Source organism: Cyanistes caeruleus, chromosome 3 (assembly GCF_971803275.1).
Source record: "Cyanistes caeruleus chromosome 3, bCyaCae1.hap1.1, whole genome shotgun sequence".
In the NCBI taxonomy this organism is placed as follows: Eukaryota; Metazoa; Chordata; class Aves; order Passeriformes; family Paridae; genus Cyanistes; species Cyanistes caeruleus.
The window spans coordinates 38895994-38923511 of NC_141703.1; the positions used below are offsets into that span (position 1 = coordinate 38895994).

Here is a 27518-nt window from a genome sequence, read left to right on the forward strand (position 1 = left end):
AGTCCTGAAAGCAACATCAGTTTTAAGTCTTTTTACTCCAGTCACATCTGTTAATGAGATTTTTCCAAATAACAATTGTTTTTAACTCAAGAGATAAATCTAGCAAAAAAAAAAAAAAACTGCCCCTCACACCACCCCCCCACAAAAAAAAAAACCTCAAGAGTTTACTGTTTTATTACACCTTGCTGCTTTCCATGACCCTGCACCCGCCAAATTTTAGCTTAAAGGGATAAAATGCATGAAAAGGGTCATTTAAGAATGTTAGTGGTTTCCACACATTGAGTTTGAAGGTTCTTTGTTCCTGCCTGTGACAGTTATGCGAGAATACTTCCCCTTAATAGCCTCTCTGTCAGGAAGTGTTAAACCTGCCAAATGCAGACAATTAGAGCCTCTTGAACAAAATGCAGGAAGAGTGATGACTGATAAAGAGCCACGATTATAGTTGAGAAGGAAACTTTTACATTTCTTTTCTCTTGCAAATTCCCCCATATATTTGCAAAATAGAATTAAGGGGGGGAAGCAAACAGGGTAATCTTTTTTCACTTAGTTACCTGCAAACAAGTGGCTAACTGATACACTGTAGTCCACAGGAAGACAAGCTGCAAGTCATTACAGGGGAACTTCTCACTGCCACTGTATTTTTACACATGCATACAACAACTTTAAGTAACAAGCAGATTGGTATCAGCGGCACTAATTGTCTGAGTTCTGGTTTGAAAAGACTCTGTCATCCGCCCAGCACAGTTATTAATTTACACTGTTTCAACATCTGTTTCTTTTACAGTTCTAACATATTAGAACCCAAACTTTAAGATACAAGGAAAAAAATTAAAATCCACGCATACTCAAATTTTCGCTTTCAAAGACCATTTCTGAACCAGAAAACAAAAACATGCTGTGATTCAGAGTAAAATTAATAATAATTTTTAAAAAATGACGCATTGCAATCTGTGTTAATTCTTTTGATCTTTTGCCATAAGAAGTTACGTTGAATGTATGTTTAAAATATCATGAATTTCACTTGCTGATTATATAAATACAGAAGCAGTTTGGGAAATCAGAAAAAGTCTGGACAGTTATTTTAGCTTTTTGGTACATAAAACTTATGACTATTTGCACAAAAGGAGCATGAAACTGAATGCTATGGTACTGCCTAACACACGTGTCCATATGTACAAAATATGCAAAACCACACTGGTACTAAAAACACTTTAAATTATTTTTTAAAAGCATAAGTCCTCAATGATTTACTGGTGTTTCCTCCAAAAGCACATTACCAACACTACTATTTTCCCAAAATAAACTGGAGACTGTAAAGAAATATATAATTTTAGCACCACCTTTTATTGTACAAATAAAAATGTTCAAGTAATGGTAGAGGTTAATAAAAATCTTAAGAGTTATAAAATTATGTCATAGTGTTTTCACAAATAGGTGATTCCATTAAGTTAAAGAGACATAAAATACTCCTTTAGCATAAGAATTCCTAACCTCCTACTTTCATGCACATACCTCTCAACCTGGTACCAGCAGGTGGAGACAGAAAAACGAAACTGTCTCCATGTAGGGGAATGCCAGGATAAAGCTGATTAAGTGACTCCTAGAACTGTGAAACATTATATTAATTATGAAGAACTGCATAATGGTTTTCATGGCTGAGGGTGTTAGCCTTAGAGACCCTCCAGTTCATATCCAGCCTCTTAATGACATCTCCAACTATAAATAATGATCATTCAATCCTAATGTCAATATCCCAATGCAAAAATTCAGCTAAAACAGGTACCCAAAACTTAACTACAGTAAATTAAGGGCCTTGCTGAAGATCTCTAATGTGTTTACTGACATCACTGAAACTAAGTAGACACAGACATTATTCTTCTGTGTCTACATCCAGCTGTGTTCTACCAGCCATAAAACCAAACTGACTGTATATGGTGAAAGAATACAAAAATCATTCTTCCCTTGCCATTCTCCTTTGCCAGTTTTTCACCACAGCATATTCTTATGCTCATTACTCAGTCTCCACTTTATAGTCTCTTACGCCCTTTAGCTGTTTACAGTCAATACATCATCTCAGCCCTAACTTTAGTATAGCCACTGCTCACATGGACTAATGCTAATTCTTTTGATTAAAACCATTTACCACTACTTCTCCCAAACAGACTTTATAAAACTAATTGTAGTTACCCATTTTGAAATTAATTACCATTGAATGCTTTTGTTAGCTCTCTAGCTGACAGCACAAGACTCCGGTTCCTTACATGCTCAAACTGGATAACCCTTGCCCCAGCCAACTGAGAAACTGAACCAGGGATGAGAAGAAAATTACTCTTTGTCACACTGCCCTCTCCATTCTACATCTTTCCACCCTCAGTTTCATATTTGCTAGAGCATTTGCCACTACAAGAACAGTTAGTTGTGTCTCTTATGCCAAGCACCCTCTTCTTCAGTCCCTCCAGCTTTAAGTATACCATTGAAGGGCTTCCTTCTTTTAAATTTCTAATTTAATTTTGACTCACTGGGAATTTTTCTGCATGCAACTTCTCCAAGGTATTACAAAACCTTAGCAACTACAGTGTCTTCTATGTGTAAGTGCTGAGCAACATAAGACGAAAAATAACCTTTATTCATGAAGGACCTAAGTATCTGCAGCACTATTTAACAAAGATAAAGACAACCCTTCTATTAACAAAGATTTTTAGTGCAGTCCTGAGTTGAATAATGAAGCACTAGAAGTTGGTACTCTATGTTTGCTTCAACTATCCATCCACAAAGAATACATGCAACAGATCTGTCTTAATATCTAGCATTGTCAGAGGCATGAAGGCAGTTTTCCTCCAGCTTTAGTAAACTCCACTCTAAAGTTGAAGCAACCTCTAATCACCTTAAGCATCAAGCAGACACTTAAGTCCTTCCTAAGACTTTTAAAATTTTTATTTCTCAGGAAAAAGAGCCCTCAAAGACTTTGAAAGCTTCAAAACTGTGACTAAAATAGGTCTCCCACAAAATGGCAGAAATCCTAAACAGCATCCAGTTCCTTGTGTGTTACTGCTCTGATTAGAGCTGGTATCATGCAGCTTTGTTCCTCCTTAGTCTGAATTTGCAAAATAATGTATCATGCTCTAACCAAAGATCAGGCATCCTGTATGACCTAATTATTTGGGTATTCATTTGAGCAAAGGACATTGTCACAGGAAGGAAATCAAAGAACAAACACAGGCACATATTTAGATCTGTAGCAAGTATGACACGATCAATTATCAGCAGCTTTATTTCCTATAATTGGTAATCAAAGCACTGGTTAGCCTAAAATTTGCAACTCCACTTCTTGATGGAGACTACAATCCTGGCAATATCTGTGAACTTGGCATTTGCTTATTTGGTGGGCACCAAATAAGGTTTGGGTATTTTTTTAAGATATGTACTCTTTTTCATCAACCTTCTTCAGATAATCAGAACTCGTACAGGGCTGAGGTATGTGAAACTGGTATGATGTGGACACCTTGGGATTAAGCAACTACCAGAGAGTTCCTTTCAATAGCAGAGGACTGGAATTGTCAACTCAGTCCTACATTCCAGTTAATTTGGTTTTAAGGGTATTGTTGCATATAGCCCATTGCCAACCACATCACTTTAGTTTTCGTGTCAGGAACTTCAAGTAATCATCAAAAAAAAGTGAACTGAAGGTCTGTGAAATGCATACAAGCAAGCAGCTCAGCTGCACTGGTTATAGGACTACCTGTTCATTAACCATTACCCTACTTCATCATGGGTAGGTTTTTTTATAAGCATAACAGACCCTTACATAAGTTTTAACTTGACACAATGAGAAAACCAGCATTTTGACTATTTAACTCTGCATTAGGGAGTATTTTGTACTGTTCAAATGATTAATTCAAAGCTATCTCCTAGATGCTTTTCTGGAAGTTATTTTCAGGATTCCTAGAAGAACATAGAGGAGATCAGACAGAGAATGTTATGCACAACAGCTTTACTGCTGTTAAGTCGTACAAGTGCTAGAAGACCACATACACAGGGGACTGCTAAACATGCAGCAAAAACCTGAAATTTGCCAATTTGCCAGTCCCAGACTTCAGCATGGCCAGAATGCCAGACCAAAACACATACGGAGAAGTCTTTTCACTTTTACCTGTTGCAGCGTTATCCTGCTATCAGATATACAAGTATCATGCATTTCTATCACAAGTACTGAAAAATTCTCTTGGGCATTCTGACCTCAGCTATTTTGTGATTTTATCATTCTCTCTCACTAGCCAAATTCTCCAGGCAGCCTCATTGGACAAGGTAATTTTGTGGAGGCTTAGCCCCTTTGTACTGTATTTACCTTTCACTTTTAGTCAGGTTTTGGGTGGGGGGGATGGTATTTTGTCTCTTAACAGAGTTTTTTAAAACCCAGCTTAGCTACTACACTCTTTCTCATGCAACTTGAAGTTTTACTCAGGCTTCATCTGAAATCAAATCTGATTTGACATGTAAAGCAAAGACAATTTCTACCCAGAAACCCAATAATTTATAACGCACCAAGTTTTAGTTTCATACAATGAAGGTTTTTAAAGAGAAAAGCTTAACTATATTAACATAGACAATATATTAAGACACATGGGAAAGCTTGTAAGAGCCCAACACAACCACTATAACAGAAAAGAAACAAAAACAAATATATACTTTATTTAATGCTACAAACTATAAAGAAACAACAATTTTTTTTTACAAAACTGTTGGAAGACATTCCTTCTAAAACCACACAGAGAGCATTAGCTGTAGATTCTGATAAAGAACGACCAAAGTCCCCCCATCCCATCCTCATCCTGAATTTTGCAACACATGAAAATATGCACCATCAGAACACACCATAAAATGGAAGCTTCACACAAGTTTAACAAACTTCCCTTAACTCAGAGCTGTCAAAATCTTGGCCAACAAGAGGACCTGAGAAATGTAAAGATGTGCAAATAAGTCATATCTACACCTGACATTTAACACGTCTACCCGCCTTCATGTTAAATTTAAAGCAAAGTATTTTTAGAGATTCTATTGAAGAACTCCTAATACATCATTTATTATCAAGGACTTTCTCCTCTTCTCCAAAGCTGTCTTGTTAGTAAAAATCTGTATTCCATTTTAAATTACATTTTACTGAAAAAGAAGATGAAATTATAATTAGATTCTGTATCAGACCTTCAATAGGTGTACTTTGATTTAGACACTGTTCCTACAGTGGGCAGACAGTAATTAAATGATTTTTCACCTTGACTACTCCATCAAAGCCAGGGATCGTGTTGACCTTTGCATTCTTGGCTAACAATTTGCTTTCAATCTTGTCTCCCATAGCTTGAATAGCGTGTGTGTCAGGTCCAATGAAGGTGACACCTTCTAATGCCTGCAAAGACAATGAAGATAAAACTTCAAGAGACGAAAATAAAAATCAGATTTTCTATACACAGATATTACTATTAACTTTTTTCTCCTCTTGAGCTGACTAATGCAACAAGACTTATAATACAGTGATCTCTTTACATAACAATAGAGCAATATATAAATATTTCAGACAGTTCATTAAAAATGTGTATGACCTTGTGAAACTATGTATACACACAGATTCAAAGCCCTATAATTAGCATTTGTATAAATCAAAAGCCAGGCCAGAGAAAAATAGCTGCAAGTGGAAGTACTCCAGCCTGAAAGATAGAAATATCCCTTCAAAAATTGCGCTTGTTAATTCACCATTGAAATAACCAAAAGTGATTTACAAAGATGCACTTGCCAAATAATAACGTGGTCTAAAATTATATTTAGTATGCATTCCAAAAACCAAACCTCAGTGAAGCATCACAATAAAAATGCAGTCTTTTACTCAACATATTTAAGACCTTAAAAATATAGCAATAAGTAAAATAACATTTCCTGATTCTTTCAGGAAACTCTTCTCCAATAATAATGTGGAAAGGGGTTAACAAAGTGTTTTAATACTTCAGCATCGACAAGTAGGCAAAACACTGAACTGCATGTTTTGTCCTGCCATTTCTCTATACCAACAATAGACTTAAGCAAGGGTATTTAGGTAGACACATTTTTTCAAACCTCTTCAAGTCAGTACTACAGGAAGTTAAAGGCAATTCTATCAGAACTATTCCTTGAAAGTAACTGATGCAATAGCAAGTACACATATGTTTCAGGTAACTGGAGGTGGAAGGAGAAGATGAAAGAGGGGTAAAGATATAACAAAAATAATTATTTTTAAAAAAGTCAAGCCTTGCACAATTTTTCCAAGTTACAATTATTTTCTTCTCCCCAATTCTAAGATACCTGTAAAATGTCTAAAAACAACTTGTTTCTAGCCAATGGGCAGCTAACCTACTACCAGTATTAACAAAATGGCAAATAGTTTCTCATATCACGATTTATGCCTTAGTATTTTGTCTGACACATATTTGTGCTACACAAATCATATAGTTAGAGTCACTAATGATAAAAAGTCATTTGTTGGAGTTTTGTGTATTTATATGGTTAGTACATGATCCAATCCCAGAACATAGGAAAAATATGTTTAAGTTGGGAAACATCCTCGTATTTGTGATCTTCTAAGAGCCAAGAGATCTCAACATGCTCAGGAGTCACTGTTTGCTCTGTCAGCAGCTTCCTAGCAGGACCAGTGTAACAGCAGCAAATGTGTGTAGATTATTTTATATTGTTCTAGCTAGAAGGAGATCATCCAGAAAAGCACGACAGACACACGAGGAAGTTCAGTGCAAGGACACCCAAACCAAATGCAGAGCATCAGTTCTGCCTATATCAAAGGAGTGTTAGCTTTGACTCACAATGAAACATCTGGGGGTTTATCTCCACCCACCTCTTCTCTACTGCATTGGTTTCTCATCTTAGCAACTCAGGAATTAACAACTTGATTAATAGCTGTCTTAGAAAGTTGGGAAGACTGCAATAAGAAGGAAGAGACAGGAGGACCAAAACAAGGGTGCAGATCTATAATTACTTAGTGTTCAGGTCCTTTGGAACTTCAATAAATTCACTTTTTAAAGGAGAAGAGAAACAAAGCAAGGACTTGATGAGTGAAACCACAGTGACACAAAGTTTGGAGCTGAGTGTTTCAGAAACAACCTGAAAACTCAAACTTCTTCCTCTCTTAACAAGAGGCACAAATAGGTACCTGCATACACCTAGAGGTAGGGCAGAGTCTTCTGTCATTCTGTATTCCGGTCTCAAAAAGCCTTGTGGAAAAGAATAGCTTACATGCTTGACAAGTGGAGCTTACACTGTCCCTCTTGTATCACTTCTAACCTGGAAACATCTTGTTTCCACAGCTTCTGCCACAACACTGGCATTTGCATCCTGACCAATACCACTTCAAACTTCATGTATTGCTTCCTCTCCTCACTTTCTTCTCAGTTTACTATCAAAAACATGATATCTCCAGAGGTCAAGATAGCAGGTTCAAAACTTTTGCTGCCATAAAAGACCATTCCAGACCCATACCTTGCAGTATACTTCCATACTCTTACGTATTTCTCTTTTCTCCTCTTCGTTCTGACAGAAAATTAAAAATCTTCATTCAAACTGGAGGTCACAGGGGAGGATAAAAATTACATTGATGGCATCAGCAGGCATTCACCTTTCCAGCCAAATGCCCATATGGGACATCATGCTTGACCTACTGTCTCATCTCCCTGATTTGTGGCATGGGCTTCCAAAGTGCCCTGATCACTCCCTGCTCCTGTCCAGATCGCTGGATAAGAGAACAGTACCATTCAGAAGAGATTAATGAACCACCTGAGAAGGAACACTGCAGGCCATTTCAAGAAATTAATCTCTGCATCCAATATATTTACTACATGAATCCTGTAGAGCTGTAACATTCCACATGGATACAGCCCATAATACTTACTAAAAATTAAGTACCAGATGATGTGCAGCAGATTCACATTACTCTAATGCAAATATCACCTGTTGCAACCTGCATCTTTGTCTTTTTTAATGTATACTTTTCATAACTCACAATTTACAAACTGAGTTTGTCTACATATGCAGCTTTTGGTTTTAATTGCTTCAAACCTCTGTACCTTGCACAGATCAGCTCTTTCATGGTGAACAAGCAGCAGCATCATACCACCAGCTATTCCCTCATAACATCAGTCAACTGGGGCAGTCACCACAGCCAGTTATTTCCCCATCAACAATCTCAAACAAAATAGTTTAACTTAATATGATAACACAGAGCACCTAAAACCACGCGATTATGCAACACCCATAAACCAAAAATAAGTTAAACCTAAGAGCTTCTGCTGATTTCCAGGCAGTGTGTCTAACTATCTCTTATACAGGAAAGGTCTGCATTCTCTGACATGACTTGCAATTAACTTTAGTTAAGCACATTTAAAGAAAGACTCTGTCAGCTTAAGGCACTATTAAACAAAGTCTTGCAAGTCTTGCTACAGTAATTTAATACCCCATCACTCAAAGATGCTCGCTCAAGCCCTCTACCAAAGCTTCTCAGCTCATCACCAGAAAAGCGCCCCAGCTTCTTCATTGCCCACAGTCACACAATGCATTAAACAATCCATCCAAAAGTCTACAGGCCAATACTGAAAGTGCCAAAAACAGACCATAAGAAAGAATGTGGTGGCAGCATCCTCAGCTCTCACAAAGATTTACCAGTTTGTTCACACACAGACTCATCAGTGTGACAGCAAGTACTAAAACCTCTGCTGTACATACACAAGCTCACACAATGCTTATCAAACAAGTTCTTCCAAAACTTCTGTTACTCCTCCACACGTTCAGCAGCATATTTCAGCATTGAAGACTAATTATCTGGCTGCAGAAAACACATCAAGTTTCACCATAAACAAGTTCCAGCATTTTGTTTAGAAACATACCTGTGATATCTGTGTATCACTGCCCTACTTTGCACAATCAAAGGCATAGGCAAATAGTAAGGAATATTTTATAAAAGAACAACTTAACTTTTTTTTCACAAATTTATTGTTATTTGTTAGTTGTCTTAAGTAGTAGATATTGAAGAGTTTTCCCCAACAGCCCATTATTTTTGAAAGCAGAAACAATAGGCCTAATAGTCATGCCATAAGAACTGCAAGCCGTTTATTCTCCCTTCCTTTTCGTTTGGTGGGTGACTTTCTTTAAGCCAGACAAAAGCCTTAGCCTACCCTACGAGAATGCAGAATCTCTAATATAGCAGAAACTAAACACAGTGTCAAAGTACAAAAAGCAAAGGCAGGACTTGGAAAATCCATTTCAGAAGTTCATGATTAAGTTTATGTGACATTACAGTCACTGTCTGTCAAACATCTGACTGCTCTGGGAACAGAGTGGGCCAAACAGACCTATGTTAGTGTAAGCCGTCACACTCTCACCATCTGGAAAGGACCTGCCCATTGGACAAACTCCTGTGGACTCTGAGGTAATTGAAGAGACTAAGTCTAGAAGAGGAGTTTCCTTTGCATCTCCTCCTGGAAATTATGAATGTAGATATTCACACTTACTGTATTATACAGTCAGTAGTGGATTCAGTCTGAGTGACAGCCAAAGCAGAACTAAAGATAGAAAGCATGAAGGAGGGAAAACTGCATAAACAACTTTTACACACGTATACTTGGCAATGTATACTCTTCTGTGGGCTTATGAATCTGTGGCAAAGCAGACAACTCACTGCCAGGCCTCCTGGAGCTGCAGGAAATGATTGAACAGTTCCAACTCAGCTTTAGACAAAACAAGTGATACTAGAACTTATCATCTGTCTTTTACTGTGTTAGTTATGGACAATTAAACACATTTTTTTGTGTCCTCATTTGAGACAAGATATTTGAATCTGCACGTAACATCAGCTTAAGAGGAGCAGCTTCAACCAACAAGGAGATACGTCATGTACAAAAACACTGCTATCAAGAATCTCTTTCAGGATCATTTGATGAGGGGATTTTTCCACTCACAGCATGCTGATGTGGCAAAACATACTCCAAGTGCCCAGCTGCTTTCAGGTGCAGGAGCCCCTATAGTTATCTTACCACACAGAAGCAATGACAATAATGCAGGCTTTGTGCTTGTTCATTCTCTAGTACCTGAAATGACTAAGAAAGTATACTTTAAGAAAGTATTTCCCATCTCTGAGGAAGAAACGGCTAAGAGGATAGAGATGTCTCAGAAGCATTTGTAGCTGCTCTGGTTTACTGAAAAGAAGCTTTTCTATGTAAACACAGAGCTGGTTTTACACAAGTTCATGAAACTTATAGGAGAATCCAAACAATCTGTTGCATGCTGCTACTGAATCATAGGTTCTCAAATTCAGACTTACATATGACATTTTCAACTCAGGGTGATACCTACAGAAGACAGGAACAGCCCTCAAGTGACTGAGGCAACTGACAGAGTTCCATTTCTCTCATTCTCTCTCCTCCCCCTCCTGCACATGCCTGCCCATAGTCCTACATATCCCCCTTCTCTAAAGGCAGGCTTAACACTCCTCAGCTAACTTAGCTCATCAACATGGCAGACTGGCTTATTTTTTTGTGTAAGAAGTGTTTTCCTTCACTTTCATGAGATAAAATGAGCTAAACAGAGAAGCTTAATGGGCACTGAAGGAAGGACCATGAGCTGCTGGTGCATTCAACTGGAAACAAGAACCTTCTTTGGGATGATGGCACATCCTTAAACTCTGAGGTGGCTCTGGAGGGTGGCTGTATGTTGCCATATTGACCTGCTCTTCTTGTCAAATCTGCATTACTGTTTTAAGGTTTGTTTTAAAAATCAAACATGATGCTTCTCTGAGAAGCACTGTTTGAATCACAGAATGGCTGAAGTTAGAAGCATCAAAGCCACTGCTTGAAACAACTCTGACATGTTGTGTTAAGTATTCCAACATCTTAGGGGCAGAAGAGAAACAAACAAGATTCTGTGGCAGTGAGGTAACAGCAAGATCAGCAAGTGTGGGCAGCACAAGTTTTCACACTTATTGATAACATTATGAAGGAAGATCCACAGATAAGAACTTCATTCGAAACTTAATCATAGATCTGGTCTTCAAAGGAGTTCTGTCTTAACCCTCAAGTTTTCTTCACAGGAGAAACTAGAAACTGTTTCCATTAAATCCTTACATGCAGCTGATTAATTATTTCACCATTATACTCCCTCTTGACACACAACCAGTCAAGGAGGCAGACCCACGGGAGAAGGGAACAGGCAGAAGTAGTCTGGTAATCACAGTGTTCCAGAAAAATTTGGATCATCCACAAATCAAATCCCCCACATACAGCTCATAGATCACCAGAAGGACACAAACCTGTACATGCAGCTGCCTGCAGGCACATACAAAGCAGAGCAGATAAGCAGCACACCTCAAAGATGACTGGAATAGACAGCTGGTCTAAAAAGCCTCTAAGTCACATGGGCTAAATGCAGGGCTGAAAAGCTGAGCGGGCAGCAAAAGGAAGGTCCAACAGAGGTACAAAAAAACCTAGGAAAAAACCAAGCAAAACAGAAAAATTCAGATGAAACATCCAAAGGCAGACAAGATTCAGGAGTACTACCCGGGGGGGAAAAAAAATCCAAAACCACAAACACCACCACAGCCACACTGATATAATTTGAAAAAGGCAGGTACATAAAACACTTCAGAATTCAGGAACTGTCCATTCCACATTGGGAAGGAATCCCTCAAGGAAATCTACTATAGGAATACATAGTAAGAAGCATCCACTCAATAATTTAGGAAATACTGAATTGGTAAAATGCTCTACATAGATTGTGGTGGACATGAAAAAACATCCTGAAGCTTTCTGCTGAGATGCACACAAACGACCTATCAGCTCAACTGCTTGTGCCCTGTTGCTGCAGTCTTGAAGGCTCAAAATTAAAAGCATACACAGGAGTGGCAAATGATTTGTGTGGGCATCAATCTGCAAATTTAGTACCAATAAACAGAAAATTTCATTCTCGGCTGTTTAATTTTAAGCTGCAAAGGGCCTGAATCAGAAAAAGCCTGTTATGGATCACCAAGAGCAGTAACTCTCCATCAGTTCAGCGAAGAAAAGTTTGTCCAATCTTGTTTACGATGAAATAAGCAGAACTTCTGAAGACAAAGGACCTTTACAATGCACACACATTTACACAAACACACATGAGAGAAAAGACAACACGTACAAGTAGCATGCCTCATTAGAACAAGTATTTTTTCAAAATGAGCCATGCTGAAATAAATTAAAGCCTTCTGTACAGGCTTATGGTAGAGTGAAGACTGTATGTGACGTAAGCAAAAGCACAGAAAAGTGAGAGGGAAGGGAAGGGCTGTAGAGCATCCTACTGTCCTCTGACTACACCTGCCTTTGACTACTGCAGTTATTTCTGCAGAGGTTTGGCTTTTGTTTTATCTTTGGAAAGAGATGGATTACTACAATCACCTTGAGCTGCAGAAGCTCAAGGCAAGCAGACTGTGACAGCAGCTAGCCTCAAAAGCAAAATATAAACTGACACTTGGAAAAGTAACAGTGCCTGAGGCAACTTGCAAAGGAAGGTGGTAATAAAGAACTGTGCTGCCCAACCTATCAGATCTCATGGCTTCTTCCAAATTCTGCTTCAAAATTGGAACTGTTACTTGGCTCCAAAACCCACTACAATGTAGAAGTCAGAACTCCTCACTCAAGTTGTGTGAGTACTGTACTGTGCCACTTTAAATATCTGTACTCACTGTCTCAAACAGGAGTACGTACTTTAAGAGAAAGTAATACATTGGAAGTGTTTCCTTTGAAAAGAAAAAGCTAGCAGAATAAAAAGGCTTTACCTAAAATTGAATACAGCTGCAAGAAGTTTGCCTCAGTTCTTAAAAATGAATTTAAAGAATACTAAAGCATTTTCCAACCACACCTTAAGAAAAGAAGAAAATTGCTGGGCACTGATACCCAAAAAAAAATGAAAACTAGAATACACTCATTTACTTGAAAATAAGCCAATCAATGCCAGTTCCATGTTTAACCTTTACCATGGAGAGGGAGATGTGTTAATATACTCCCTTTAGACCATCATTCTAAGAAATATTAACTGATTTATTTAACCCTGGTATGAATCTGTTAATACTTGTCTCCAAAGCATAGTCTGAAATATGCAGAGGCATACAAATCTATTAATCAGTTACTAGTAAGGCCAAACAAACTTCTGCAGGTCCAAACGAAAACAAGTTTTATCCAGGCCCCAAATATGCCTTCTTTAAAGCAGGCTAGGAATAGAATATAGGAACAGCATATAGTTACATATAATATATAGAAAGATAGGCGTAATTATAGGGTTTTTTTAAATGTAGTATATGTGTATTCAAATACTGGAGGTGGAAAGAGAGGACTCAATTTGTTAGACTACTCTAAAGTTCAGCTTAAACAAAGGCAAAGTTGCTAAGCCAGTATAAACAATCTAAAGCAACTTAACTCTAGTGTCCAAAAATGTGTACACCACAGAAAAGGTACACAACCTTCTGCATAAACACCAGAGAGTGGCCAGAATAACTCCAAATGGTCAGCATCACCTTAAGCACTAATGCTGCATGGAAAATAATTTTTAAAATAAACTTTAAAGTCATCTCCTAATTCCACAGAAGAGGTAAATTTACAAAGTCAGACCTAAGAACCCGACTGATCTGTAGGCAACGTCCTTAACAAGATACAAGTTGTGAACTACTATTATTATCATGAATTATATGTACCTAGGGTGAATGTGCTTGCATTGATTTAATTCTGCATTTTGAAATAAAAAAACTCTCCTTTACCAAAAAGTTCACAGTGCATTTTGTAATTTATAAGTAAAAGACCTAGTTCCCAGTCACACCTTTGCAAGTAAAAAGAAGCAGAGTCAGCTGTTTCCAAGGGCTCAAAGCACAAGACACTGAGAACAAGTACCACCTCTGTGGCTCTATACTTCCAAGTTTTCACTTTGGATCTGTTCAGCAACCTGAAGTCTTACTTGATAATTTCACTTTGAAACAAATTTAAGGCTTTAGATGGTCTATATATTACAGGTTTGTCCAGGACCTAAATGCAATATTGAATTAACTGTTCAGAAGCATTTCTCACAAACTATAAAATTTGAACATACAGGAGTTTGCATGCCATGCCACTCTAAGTGATTAATTACTTCACCATATATGAAACACTACACAGACACCACCCGAGGCACAGGAACTTAGCCCTGGTATGCTAGAAAGTTTTGAGCAGTCACCTATATCAGTAGTAAGGAATGCCCAAAAAATTTAGGGAGAAACAAACTAAACTTAAGAATTTTCCCTGGATGGTTTCCATATTGCTTTTCTTCAGTTCATGGCATTGAAACCACCCTTGATTTTTACATGATAAAAGAAATCTGTGGAACTAATCCTAGAAACCTCTTTCTGTTTCCTTGCTTAACACCTCCAGGCGACAGAAAAGACAAAATGCTTCATTTGCATCCTTAAACATTGGAAACTGCGAATGAGCCTTTTCAGCTGCAAATGTTATTGCATCTACATTTCCAGAAGAGAAAGAAGGTTAAACAGCCTACTCAGGTTTATGTTAACTCATCTCTTTTTAGCACCCTGAGCAGCACAAAGAGCAGAAAATGCAGAAGCTTAACAGCAGAACCTCTTTCTTCATTAAGTTCAATTAGATCCTGGCAATGGATATAGCTGCTGATTACACGAAGATAAAGAGAAGAAATCAGGTATGCACAAAGGAAATGGCAAACACAAGTGTAATCTTAGTCCTCCCGACCATCCAGCCTCAGGAAGACCATTTCATTTTTCATGCAACACAAAATAGTTCTATCACTTGCATGACCACACAAGATTTTGCCTGATGTAAAAACAGCATTTGTTTAATCATTAATTGAAACTTAGTTTAAAATGTAATATGCCTGTGTTGCACAAAGCCAGCCTGAGTATGTTAGCAGGGTAAGAAAAACTCCTTGCTTATCAATAAGTACTCTATCTTATCAATTAAAGAATACATTTGAGCAACAACTAGCCAAACCTATTTCATTCCAAACCTACTTAATTTCAAAACACAATCAAGTAATATTTACTCTTGGACTGTATTAGCTCTTTACTTTTTTGAAAATTAGGATTCAAGCTACATATTTTTATTTGTTTGGAGGGGGAAAAGCACTTAGAATTACTGTACTGAATTCAGCAGAGAAAGCAGCAGATTATTTTCTAGGCCATTTGGCTTTCAGTCTGGAAAAAGCCTTCAGCTTGGCAGAAAATACTCAATGAGATGTTTAACAAAAAATATACATTAGTCTAAATTAAAACCAGGCAGTCATGAAGAAAAAACGGGACAATGACGAGAAGGAAAAACTGGGGAGCATCTTCTAGCCAAAGCAATGCTCTCATTACCAAGGACCCAAGTTTATGGCATATACAAAATTTTCAGTACCAAACTGAAAGTTCAGTGGGGAAGAGAAGCAGAATAACAAACAGTTCAAAAACTCCAATGTTAGAGCACATAAAGAAAATGCATGGACACAAGGCATACTCTTAATACAGCCATACTATTTCTCCTGTTCTAAAGCTGCACGTGAAGCTTTGCAAATTAATAGAGAACACAAACATACAGCTCGATTAGTAAGTGCACTTTTCAATACTGTAGCTTGTGGTATCATTTTCAAAGGGGAGGCCAAATTAATAATCAAAACATGAGAATATATTTAGAAGTGAATGAGTAATGAAACATTAGCACGGAGTTACTGAGATGTTACACTGAGTTTGCAGTTAAAGGGCATTAATTGTGTGCCTGTGTGTTGAAAAAAAAATTGTCTGGTATTTCTCCAGACATTCTACAAAGCTTTCAAAGTTAGGTGACTATAATTATATTTATACTGGTCTTTCAGAAACCAAATGAAAACTTACGATGACTGTCCAAGCTCACACGACCCTGAATTTACTGATGATTTAAGCATGAGTAACCCTGGTGTTGATAGCCAGGATGGTAAGTGACCCTGGAATTGTCTTCCCAATAATCATCTTCTCTAAAAACTACATTGAAAAAACATCATTTCTCAGACATTGTAACAAAGACACTAAATAAGCAATATTCTTGATAAAAATAAGACTGTTAAAAGCCCACTGCCCTAACCATATTCTAATATGAGTAATGTCATTCTGACCTACTTTTCTCAGCTGGCCAGTGGACTTAAAAATCTGCTCCACTGTCCTCACAAGGTTACAAATTTACTTCCTGCCAAATACCTGTGATTGCTGATATTTAGACAAGAGTTACTGTCAAGAGAAATAATCATCATCAAACATTTGATAAAGACTGTTTTGAAGACCTTCAGAGCATTTATAAAGACTCCCTAAACTACACTAGAATATGCAGAGCAAACCATCAATTTAACTTCAAAAAACTGGAAGTATCTATATTTTGTTAGTAAATTGGAGTTATTTTCCCACAAGAAGAGAGTCATTAAGCAGCATTAAATTTAATTTTTGACACTAAAAAAAAATTAAATTATAAACAGGCATATTTATGAAAAAATAAAAATCACTTTGTTAGTTACATTAATCACAATTATTTAAGCACCAAAGAAGCAGTAAATATCAGTAACAAAATGCACACGGGCACACATTTGTTTGCGATTTTGTTTGTTCATCATCACCACACCAAACCAGTTTTAATTCACTGAACCAACAGACTGTCTTCCACCAAAGCCAGGACATATTGACCTTGCAATTACTAAAAACCACAAAACATCACACATGTAAGGGAAGGATAGCACTGGGGCAATACCTGCTCAGGCATAAAATCGTCATAGAACCTAAGGATGGGATGCTGTCCCATTGGTCACAGGAACTGTCACAGAGTAGTGACCCAAAAAGTCAGTATTCCCACCCCAGGGCCCAATTCCTCCTAACTTTCACACCCCAAGCAGCAGTTTGGGAACCATGTGAACTAAAAATAGCTAAAGGGGCAGGGGGTTCTTAAAGGATTTTGAGGGACAGTCCCCAGAAGGGTTAAGGGCACTAGGGACAGCTGTCAACAAATACACTGTCACCAGACATTTAACAGGGTACATGGGGGAAAGCATGGAGGAAAGGTAGAGGCAGGCTGACTGGAAATGACATTTGTGACCAGAGATGCCTGTGGCAGTCACAAGTAGGGGAAAACTGGGAATTACAGAGGTAGTACCATGGCAATGGTGATAAGACACATCACATGTGAGATAGTTGCAATCTAGAAAGGCAAGGAATACTGGAAGATGTTGATCAAACACAGGAATGCGTAGCTGAGAGAGGCTGTGCAATCTCCATCCTTAGAGATATTCCAAACTCAACTGGATATGAACCTAAGCAACCTGTTCCAGCTGATGCCACTTCAAGAAAGGGACCAGTCTCCAGAGTTCCTTTCCAAATTCATTTACTCCACAGAGCTAAGTGAATAATATCAGGAAGATCATAATCTCTGGACAGGGACAGCAACTAAAAGTAGAGAGAGCCTGGCACAATCCTTGACACAAAATAGACAAGACTCATAAATTTTGTTTGATATAAAGGGATATATATCTTCCTACTGAATCTCACTACATCCATTTCCTTAAGAAAAAGCAAAGCCTTCTCATACTGATCTTTCCTCTCTAATAACTGGTGGTACTGATGTCTCTAGCCATTCATTTCTACATCTATATTAAAGTATGCTGTTCCTTTAGCTTTGCAGACAAGTGATAATCATTTGATCAATGAAATAATTGTTTAAAAAAATCCAGGAGTTCCCATCTCTGAAAGGCAAGCTTATCCATTTGTCTTAGGTCAACACAGGATACAGCACAGTGCTAGGAAAACACAGCTGGGGGGCAAGCAAGGACAAGAGAGAACTCCCTACCCCAGCACAGGCATGGAAGAAGTTGGAAGAAGCTACAATCAGAGAGGATGGTAGGGGAGCACTTCTGTGAGGCCCTCTCATCAGCTGAGCAAGTACTAGTGTATATGCGGATAATGTCAGGCAACATGGTCACAGCAAAGATACCATTCCATGGAATTCCATGAAACACGCTCTGTCTTGTCTCCTTCGCTGTTTCTCTGCAATAAGGTGGATGTAGTAGTATTACTAATAGACGATTTCCTTTAAATCTTACACACATTTCCTTGGAGAAAACTAAGGATTAATTACCCTGTAATGCAAGGTAACTAGCTCTTAACAGCTGCTCACCAAGAGAGGCTCAATACAGTACATTTAAGTAAATGAAAAATTCATTGATCTTTTTCCCTTTGGAAATCATTCTCAGAAAGTATACTTTTTTTTCCTGTATGTTTTAACCATCAATGTACATAGCTCTCCCTCCAGCTTCTATTTTTGCTCTACTTATATGAAGTTCACATTAGATATTATGGGCAGAGAGACATGTGTGATTACATTGTCCTCTTAAATGTGGATGTTCAAATAAAATAAAGAAAAAAGGTTCAGGTGCTTCTGTAGACAAACTTTAAGACAATGAATTTAGGAATAAAATTTTTTCTTTTAAGTAATGGGACTTGTATACTCATATATACAAATTTGGAGTTTTCCACCAAGACCTGTTTTTACTCATGCATATTCTTACATTAATGAAATGCACAGATTTGGCCATTTAATTTTATTCTTACCTGAAGGCAAAGAATTACATGTGATAATAAGCGCCACTGAATATTATTAGAAGTTTCAAATTATTTTCAAAGTATGTGTAAGTTATACTTCTTGGCTGGTATGAGAAAGTAACAGTGGAATTTGGCACATTTAAACCTGTGGAACAAAATGTGATGGACAGGCATTACATCATTCCGAATGCTACAGCTTTAGGACAACAACCTCTCACTAGCTCAGTGTCATAAATAAAACAAGTCAATAAATTGTTTCAATATGTAGCACCAGAGAATTTACAGGCCCTTAAAATGCAGCAATCCATGATATGGCCTTGTGGTCCTGCTCTTATGAACCACAACCATTCTGAGCTCAGGATAATATGACAAAAGTACCTACCATGTATTCCCAAATACCACCAACTCTAAATCTGAAACAAATTTTATCTGGTGACTATGGGTAAAACAGCTTTTTGGAACAGACACAGTCGAGTTCCTCCTTCCCAACAGATGGGCCTGAGAGTTGGACAGTCTGGCTTCACTCATGCTATAAAGTAATTAGACAAACAAATCTGGATCCTGTAAATAAGCATGTGCTTGAAATTAAGCATGCTTAAACAGTTACAGGCCCCAAATTTCAAAATTTTAGCCTGTAGAGGGAATCAGCCTGCTAAATTAAGGCAATCTTTCTGGAAAAGTTAGTATTTCTTTTCAAAGGCAAGAGAGGAGTGAAAATTTTTATGTTTCACTTTGATGCAAACTGATGTCTCAGAAGTAAATAAGACCACAGTACCATGGAAAATTTTTCTACTTTAATAGTTCAGCTAAATTACATAAAAATTATGAAATACATTAAGTTCCAGGAGTTCAACCTCCAATTTATCTGCTGAGCTTGGATTACCTCAAAATTCTTAGCAAACTGGGTTTTCAGGCAGCAGCAAGAGGCTTCTTCTGATGGGCTCAGCCCAAGAGGAAATTTAGTTATTAACAATGAGAAGTGCTCTACCATGGTAACAAAGTCAGAATTTAAAGCCATTCTGCCACAAAAAAAGTGGGGTCCTGACCTCCAGGCTTTTCATTTTTCACACCTCAGCCACTGCATTTTGATAACTTCTCTTTCCAGATTACTTTTAAGTTTGCTCTAGATGACTACATAAATAGTAGAGTGCCAGAGCAAGGGAGATGGCAGGAACATGTGACCACGGCCAACACCTCCTTATAACAGCAGGAAAACTTTAGTTTATACAGATTATGAAACTGCATCTTTCCGCAAATGTGCACAAGATGTAAAGTGGTATTATGGCCCCCATTCCTTGCTTTGTAGGAGCAACTCAAGAATCACTGGCAGCAGGAGTAGAGCAGGACTTCACGCTGGAATCCCAGAAGGAAGAAAGGCAAGGACAGAAACGAATTTACCATGCAAGCTCTATAGCATCCTCCTAAGCAGTAACTGGCCCCATCATTGAAACTTCTAGAAAAATGAATACTGCCTATAATCACTTGTTAAAAAGAACTATCTTTCCCAATTCCAAAACAAGTACATCTTTAATCAGCTGAAAGATGGGAAAGACCTGCTCCAAATTAGAAATTTTGACAAAATTGCAGAGCTATTGCTGAAAAACAGTTCTGCATCAGCAGAACTCCCCAAGCCTCATACTTCAGGCTCTACCTGAATCAATCAATCTCAAGTGGATACAAAGCATGACACTATGCATGTAAAGGATTAGCTTGGCAAAGTTTTAATATAAAAATCACCACTTTCAGTACGAAATAAGTCACTATTTTAAATATGATGTCACAATGATCTCTCTATGTTTATTGCAATAAAAGATTTGATTAACTGCTTGGAGACAAGTTAAATTTAATCCTTCTCTATGTCCAAGTTTCAGTCTGTGTATATTTTTGAAGAAAAACACAATCTGAAGAATGTATTTATTAGTCTTTGTGTAAAATTGATGCTCATCATCTCCCCAACAAATTGGAAATTAAAAAATAAAAAAAACAAAACTAAATCAGAACTGACAAGGCAGCTAGTCATGAAAAAAAAAATGAGGTAACTTGACAGAAAATATCCACCTACAGAAAAGTACTTATGAACTAGAGATGGTGCTTGGGACTGACTTCTTTTAGAAGAACAAACAAACAAAGATCCTGGCTCACAAGATTTTCAGTACAGGAAAGAAATGTGAAAATAAGGAACTCATTAACTCATGTCTGGAATAAATAATGTTTTCCACTCTGAATATATATACATTCCAAAAGAATTCAAAAATATTATGTATAGGAAGAGAAAGTTCCAAAAAATATAGAAACCAAAACCAATAGTGTCACTTTTCCAGGCAACCATGCCTTCTGATTTTAAGGACTACAGAACAGATACCAGGTCCCTAAACCTATAGGTCTTTATGAATTAATATCAAGAGCATATTCTTTACAAAAAAACAAAACAAAAGTTACATTAAGTAGACTCTTAAGCTTACATTGCATCACAAGCATCATAGTGCATCAAAAATTCTTGGCCTCTGCTGGTCACATTTTAAATAAGTTTTTATGTTGAAATACTGCTATTAATGAAGTGCACAAGACTCTTCCCACTACAGAAGCTTAAGAGGTAATTGGAAAGAGGAGATACAAATGCCTATACTTTTAAATACTGCTTTACCCAACCACAAGGTCTGTTTGCACATCCCCATTTTTTTAAAGAACAGTGAGGAATGAGACATTCTTGTGGTTGCAGGCATTAAGGTTTTCTATTTGGAACCCCAGGTTTTTCTTCCCTGATTATTTTTTTTAGCTTACCCCTTTTTAATTTTCTTCAGATGCTAACAGAACTGGAGGAAGGGGAAAAGGTATAAACCAGCTTTTCACTATACATGTCCACATGACATTGAGCACAACAGGGATTTGGCAAGCATAATTAGGTTCTTTGGATTTTGCTGTAACACAGATGAAGTCAACATCGACATTAGTGATACTGTAAAGGTACATACATTTATTATAATTTGCAATATCCATCATTATACTTTAAAAAAATGGAGATTCATTTAAGTGTTAAACAGTCAAAAATGTGACTGAAGTTGCTTCTATCTTTGATCTTTCAAGTAAATTTTCTTCAGCTCCAGGACTATATCTTCACTGCTATTTATTCTTAAACATTAGATCAGAAAACACAGAATGACCTTTGTGCAAGGAACAAATCTCTTCACCGCAGATATACGAACAGTTCTTACAAAAATTCTTGCCATTCACAAAATTAAAACTACATTCATTCTATAATCTCAAGGTCTTCTTTCAGTGTATTATCTCTCAACTAGTTTACATAAGCCTACATATTTTTAAAGGTATTTTACACTTCTGCTGTCTATTAATGCTTCTTTCATGGTCCATTTAGCACATCTTTTAATGAACTGGCTGAATACATCAGTGAAAGGAAAGCTTCTGTTTTACTCACTGATATGGAGCTCCAATTCCACAACAAATTTAAACTCCATTATTTTAATCTGAAGAAAAATTAATTTGACAATTCTCAATAAATTAAACAGTCTTCTCTTGGTCCAAATACATATACCACTTATTCATATTATAATATGTTTTTATAATCCAAAAAGAAATATATACATCACCTCACATATTGTCTTATAACAAGTTCCGTTTTTAGTAAAACATGGAGAATGAAGACCCTTAACTATCATACATAAACATTATTATCCAGAAAATGCCAGCTGCCTTTGTAATGGAAAGTTACAGTATATAAACATTTGGTTTTTTTAAAAAAATCACTATGACATGTGAGCAGTTTCAAAACTCCCTGGAAGATCACACTGTTTCCTTGTTTTAAGGAAGTATCTCTATTACCAGCTATTACAATGCAGATAATGTAGCTGAATGCTAAATTCCTTTCAAGCACAAAATTCAAAAAAGCAGCAAGACATACCAGCTTCTTGATGCCTAATAGCATTCCCCTTTCTGGCCACCAAAACATCTCAGTTGTTTTTTATTCTAAAAAAAAAAATTATCACTCAAAAGCTAACCTCAACGTCATAAGGTGAGAGCTTTGCGATGATTTTAAGACTGGTTTAAGTTTTTGTACTATGCAACAGTACAGCATCCTGACCAATATGGTGGTAACAATAATAATAATGGCAATATGGTAATTATTCCTGTTTTGGAATAATTACCATAAACTACTACATTATTGTGGTATCTGTAGCTTTCGCAGCAATCCTCAAAATACAGTCCAACATGAATGAGAAACTTCAGGTTTATAATTTTGTTACAAGACAGTAACTAAGGCCAAACTCCAGATACCTAATATGGGAAATACAAGATGAAACCAGGATTCTTACACTCAAATAAGAGTAAGCAACCAGAAGTCAAATTTAAACTCTTAATAGTAGCAATAATTATTTTACATCACTCATGTCATTAACATTTAACTATCACAGGAACATGGGCTACAAAGTATTTTTATCCATGCTGAAACCTAATAATTACATAGACTTTTCATTAGGCAAGTTCCATCTCCATTTCAATTCCTCTAAGATATCCCTGCAGTAGCTTTTCAGTCAAATATTTTAGGAAAATTTGTCATTCCTAGAATGGAATCAAATCACCAGATTTTACTTCAGTCCACCAGACCAAGACATAAACATGCTACACTAGAAAGTCCTTAAAAGGGAATAACATTTTCTTGTTCCTAAAGGCTTTGTTTTCTTTCACTATTTTTCAAAGGCAGTTTCAATGGTTGCACTTGTGTAGAATTGTCTATCAAGACTTATGTGCCATTACATGACACTGAGAATACATGGCAATATAACTATTTCATTCATGGAGTCACAGATTTTAGGGGTTTTAGTACATTTAGTACATTAGGGTTTTTCCATGCTCTTTTCTTCTGCTCTCTTTAATCAGTTTTAAACTTTTGTCACAAATTTCCTAGTCTCCTGTACTATGAAAATACTAAAACATTTGTGCATTTCCCCTAAATCATACAGTAGTCAGAAACTGGAAAAAAAGAAAACCTACCAAATAACGTACCAAATTTATTTTGCAATTATAAAACAATAATTTTACCAATTATCAAAAAACAGATGCAAGAGGGAGAGGGACTGGGGTTTAACTGCAAGTAGAATGCCTGACTTTGAAGTCCTTATGAATGATACTTTTTCCACAGAAATGTGGCAGAATGCTAAATAATTCAAAGTTATATCGACTACAGTCAATGCATGAACATACTGCCAATATCTTATCACTACATCTTCAATTTTAGGTAATGGAAAATTCTAACTGCAAATTCAAAGAAAAATAGTTCTGTAGTTTTCTGGCACTTGGAGCTAAAACAATAGCCTGAATTATATTCAAAACAATGTGCAAGCATGCATTAATATACTCATCTATGGATACAATATGTGCACTAAACTCTTTAAGCCATCCTTTATGGATATTTTGGTGCTGTGAGGCAAGCAGTGTGACAGATTTATATCTGTTATTTTTTAAACAAAGCAAATGTTTTAACATTAAGTATATTGCATTAGAAAAACAGATACTGAAATTAACATATTTAAGTTACATCAGAGAGAAAACCACTTGCAAAAGCAACAGGCAAATTATCAGAAATAATCAAAGCAAAAACATTCTAAGAAACCAAATACAAATTTATTTAAGAGAATCTCTGGCTTCTTGCTGTAGGACTTGTTTGAACCTCCCATCCCTTTAATTGTGGAGGCTACTTAAGAAATTCTGTGTCAGTAAGGACCAATACTGAAATACAACTATAGTAGCCCACTTGCAAAATTCTGAAAACCCATTTTAAGGTATCAGTAGGGGGTAAATTAAAGCTGTAAGCATTAGGAAACTAATAATTTGAAAAATGTACAGAGGCAATGAAGCCTAAAGTTATCAAGCACTGAAATGACTGGAAAAGTGTTTTGTACAATTGGAAATAACACCAAAAGAAAAAAAAAAAAAAAAACACCTTTTGTGAAACAGAAGATACAATTATAATCAACTACACAACCTGACATATCTGAAACAATCTTGTAGATAAAACATTAATTTCTTATCACACAGACATTTTGGTATAAGGTATAGTAGAAAGGTAGAGACAGTCTATACAAGAGTGCCCTTTATTCACTCTTTGGAAACTCTTACTGGAATATACATTTGTCAAATTTTAAATCTCACTGGACTCAAGTCATTCACTTCAAAGATTTCTTGCACAAGAATTTCTCTCAGTATCTCCAAAAGGCTAGAACTTTCAATAAGAGGAATTCAGAAAGAACAGTGGTAATACTGGTTAAAGTGTTACTCACAATAAAGTGAAAAGGAGTTTCATACAGCATCTGGGAAGCTTCAGTTAACTATGAAAGCAGAATGGAAGCCACACTGTACCATGCTAAGCATTCTCATGAAAAAGTTAGCCATATTTCAGTTCATAAACCACAGAATATATCAATTTGCACCACCTTCTAGGGAGAGTCTAGCTGTCCGGTACTATGAAAACTCAATACAATCAGAGCACGCTCCACCCCGTGAGATGTCCAGACTACCTGAAATTCCTCCTTGGAGCTGGAAATAACTGCAAATTCCTGAGCTTCCTGTGTCTTCTAGATGAAAAGCCATGACATTCTTGAACACAGAAAGACCAAAAAAATGCAAGGAAGTAGCAGGACAGGATACTCTCCTGCTCAGCTCAAGAGCAACAAGGTATTTTGAGAATAAATACATTAACATATATAAATTCACAAACACGATAGAAATGGACAAAGTTTCCCAGATAAATTAAATATACACGTGCCCAGTGCAAGGTTTGAATACTGTCTGAAACCAAACGCTGAAGAATGAACACAAAGAAATACTCAGCCTCCAAGCAAGGTGAGAATCCCAAACAATCAAGCAACTACTAACACAAAATTGTGTCAATGCCTACACATACACGCAAGACCCAAGTCTCATTCAGGCACTTTTTACCTTTTGAGTAACCTGTTCTTAAATAGCCTGGTATTATTTTAGTATGATGGCTTTGAATTTAAAATTAAGCACAGCTTGCCATCAAGATGCCTTGCCCAAAAGTCCAGGCAGGGAACTTATTTTTCCTGAATTCCAGCCTGAGCAAATTAAACACCTTCTCATGATGGGACAAGTGGAAGCACCACTCCGCAGCACACCTGCTGCCTGCTTTTGAAAAGCAAACTTACACATGGGATTCCTGAGCAGCCCTTTTGTGCAAAGAGGCATGTTCTCCATATACAAACAATGTTCTTTCAGCTTTTGCATATGAAACAGTCACACAGTATTTGTATAGTCTACTACAGTCATTTACCAAAAGTAGTCACAGCTTTATAATATGGCGGCTGCAGGAATTATTTATGTACATTATCAAATGTAATATAACGAATAAAAGTACCAGTCTTACAAAACTCACGTGTTTCAGTTTGGTACCACCTTAAAATAACATGTTCTTCCTGCAAGCAGAATCAAAATATACACTGAAAATAGGAGATTGCCATATCCCATATATATACTATTCTCTGGCTTCCTAAACTCATTCCTAACTTATGTATATTTACTGTCTTCCCAAAGACTAAATTTTTTTATCACAGTTTGGGACACAACAACTAATACCTGAAGAATCACAGACGTCAAAATACCAACTACTTAAATTGAGCACCTTGAAAATTACCCTTTGAGCACTGCAGTATGGGCTGCATGGGTGTTGAATTCCCTAGATACCTTCTACCAAAAATCTCCTTGAAGACAAATATGGCTATGAGCTATACCAATTTGACTGACCAGAATCTGTCGCTTGCTCCAAAAAGCCAGAATTGGCACAGAAAGCCAATTCTAAATTTCAACTAAGAGAACAAACAACTCCCTCCCCAAAAAACAGCTGAATTACTAACCTGTAGGAACATCCTACATTTTGAGATCAGATCCTGTTCCAAAGACCAAAGAATCATTCATCTACTCAGAACCACCTTTAGTGTAGTAAACTGTGGCAGACAGCTTTGCCCCAGAATTCACAGTTATAATCTACTCCTGGCAGAGCACATACAGGAAGGTGCAAGATGGTCAATCAAGATGTGGATCAATGCTCCAAAAAGTCCTAAGATCCAGAAAGCAAACATTTCCTCTGCTTTTTAACAACTGCACAACCTTGCACATATATACAATAAACAAATGCCTTAGGGACACAAATTCATTTTACTTGAGTAACTAGGGAGGGCAGGCACCCACAACAGCCACAGAACGTGCCTCTGTTAGCCATCAGGAAGAACATTCAGCCAGGCAGAAGGAGGTGAGAGCTAGAGGACCTATTCACTAGAGCCCCCAGCCCAGAAACCTGCCCTACCCTAAACCTCCAAGAAGAAATCTTCATTGAAAGTACTCCTAGCCCTCTCTCCATTTGATCCATTCAGAACCACATTCCAGTTCTAAGACATAATCTGCAAATAGTTTATGACTTCAGTTGCAACTGAAAAATAAACTAAGTTTAAAGGATAAAATGTTCTGTCCACTCTTGTGCAAGCTCTACAGAGGCAACCTCAACTGTTTGTTAGTCTCAATGACTGTCACGCAAGTATCTCCAGATTTCTTAGAGAGCAAAGAACATATAAGCGTCCTAACCACAAGGCAAAATCTCACATAAGTTTTTTTCATTAAAAAAGCAAAATTTTCTTCAGGTTTTTTTATAACAAGCCATGAAAAAAAATTGTGGCCCACAACCAAAAAAGGTTTTCCAGTAACATCCATAGATACTTTACTACTTGTTAAACCAAGCTAGTATTTGTTGTCTAATCACAATCATTGAATTCCCACTGCAGATAGCTCCATGCTAACACAGGAAAGGTAAAGGACTCAGCCTTCCCAGACAACCCAAATAGCTATTTTGCAAATTAACAAC

At 37.0% G+C, this 27518-nt stretch overlaps 1 protein-coding gene across 9 annotated transcripts in view; it reads right to left on the reverse strand.

The window, feature by feature from the left end:
• Positions 1-27518, reverse strand: part of PCCA (propionyl-CoA carboxylase subunit alpha) — a 300758-nt gene that overhangs the window by 192409 nt on the left and 80831 nt on the right. For 8 of the 9 annotated variants that reach the window (XM_086880805.1, XM_086880804.1, XM_086880807.1 and 5 more), the window contains exon 7: positions 5270-5401. In XM_086880805.1, coding sequence (XP_086736931.1) covers positions 5270-5401 — 132 coding nt within the window. Of the gene's footprint in view, positions 1-5269; positions 5402-11329; positions 11504-27518 lie in introns of those variants that run through there. The other variant, XM_086880810.1, reaches the window with a different exon arrangement.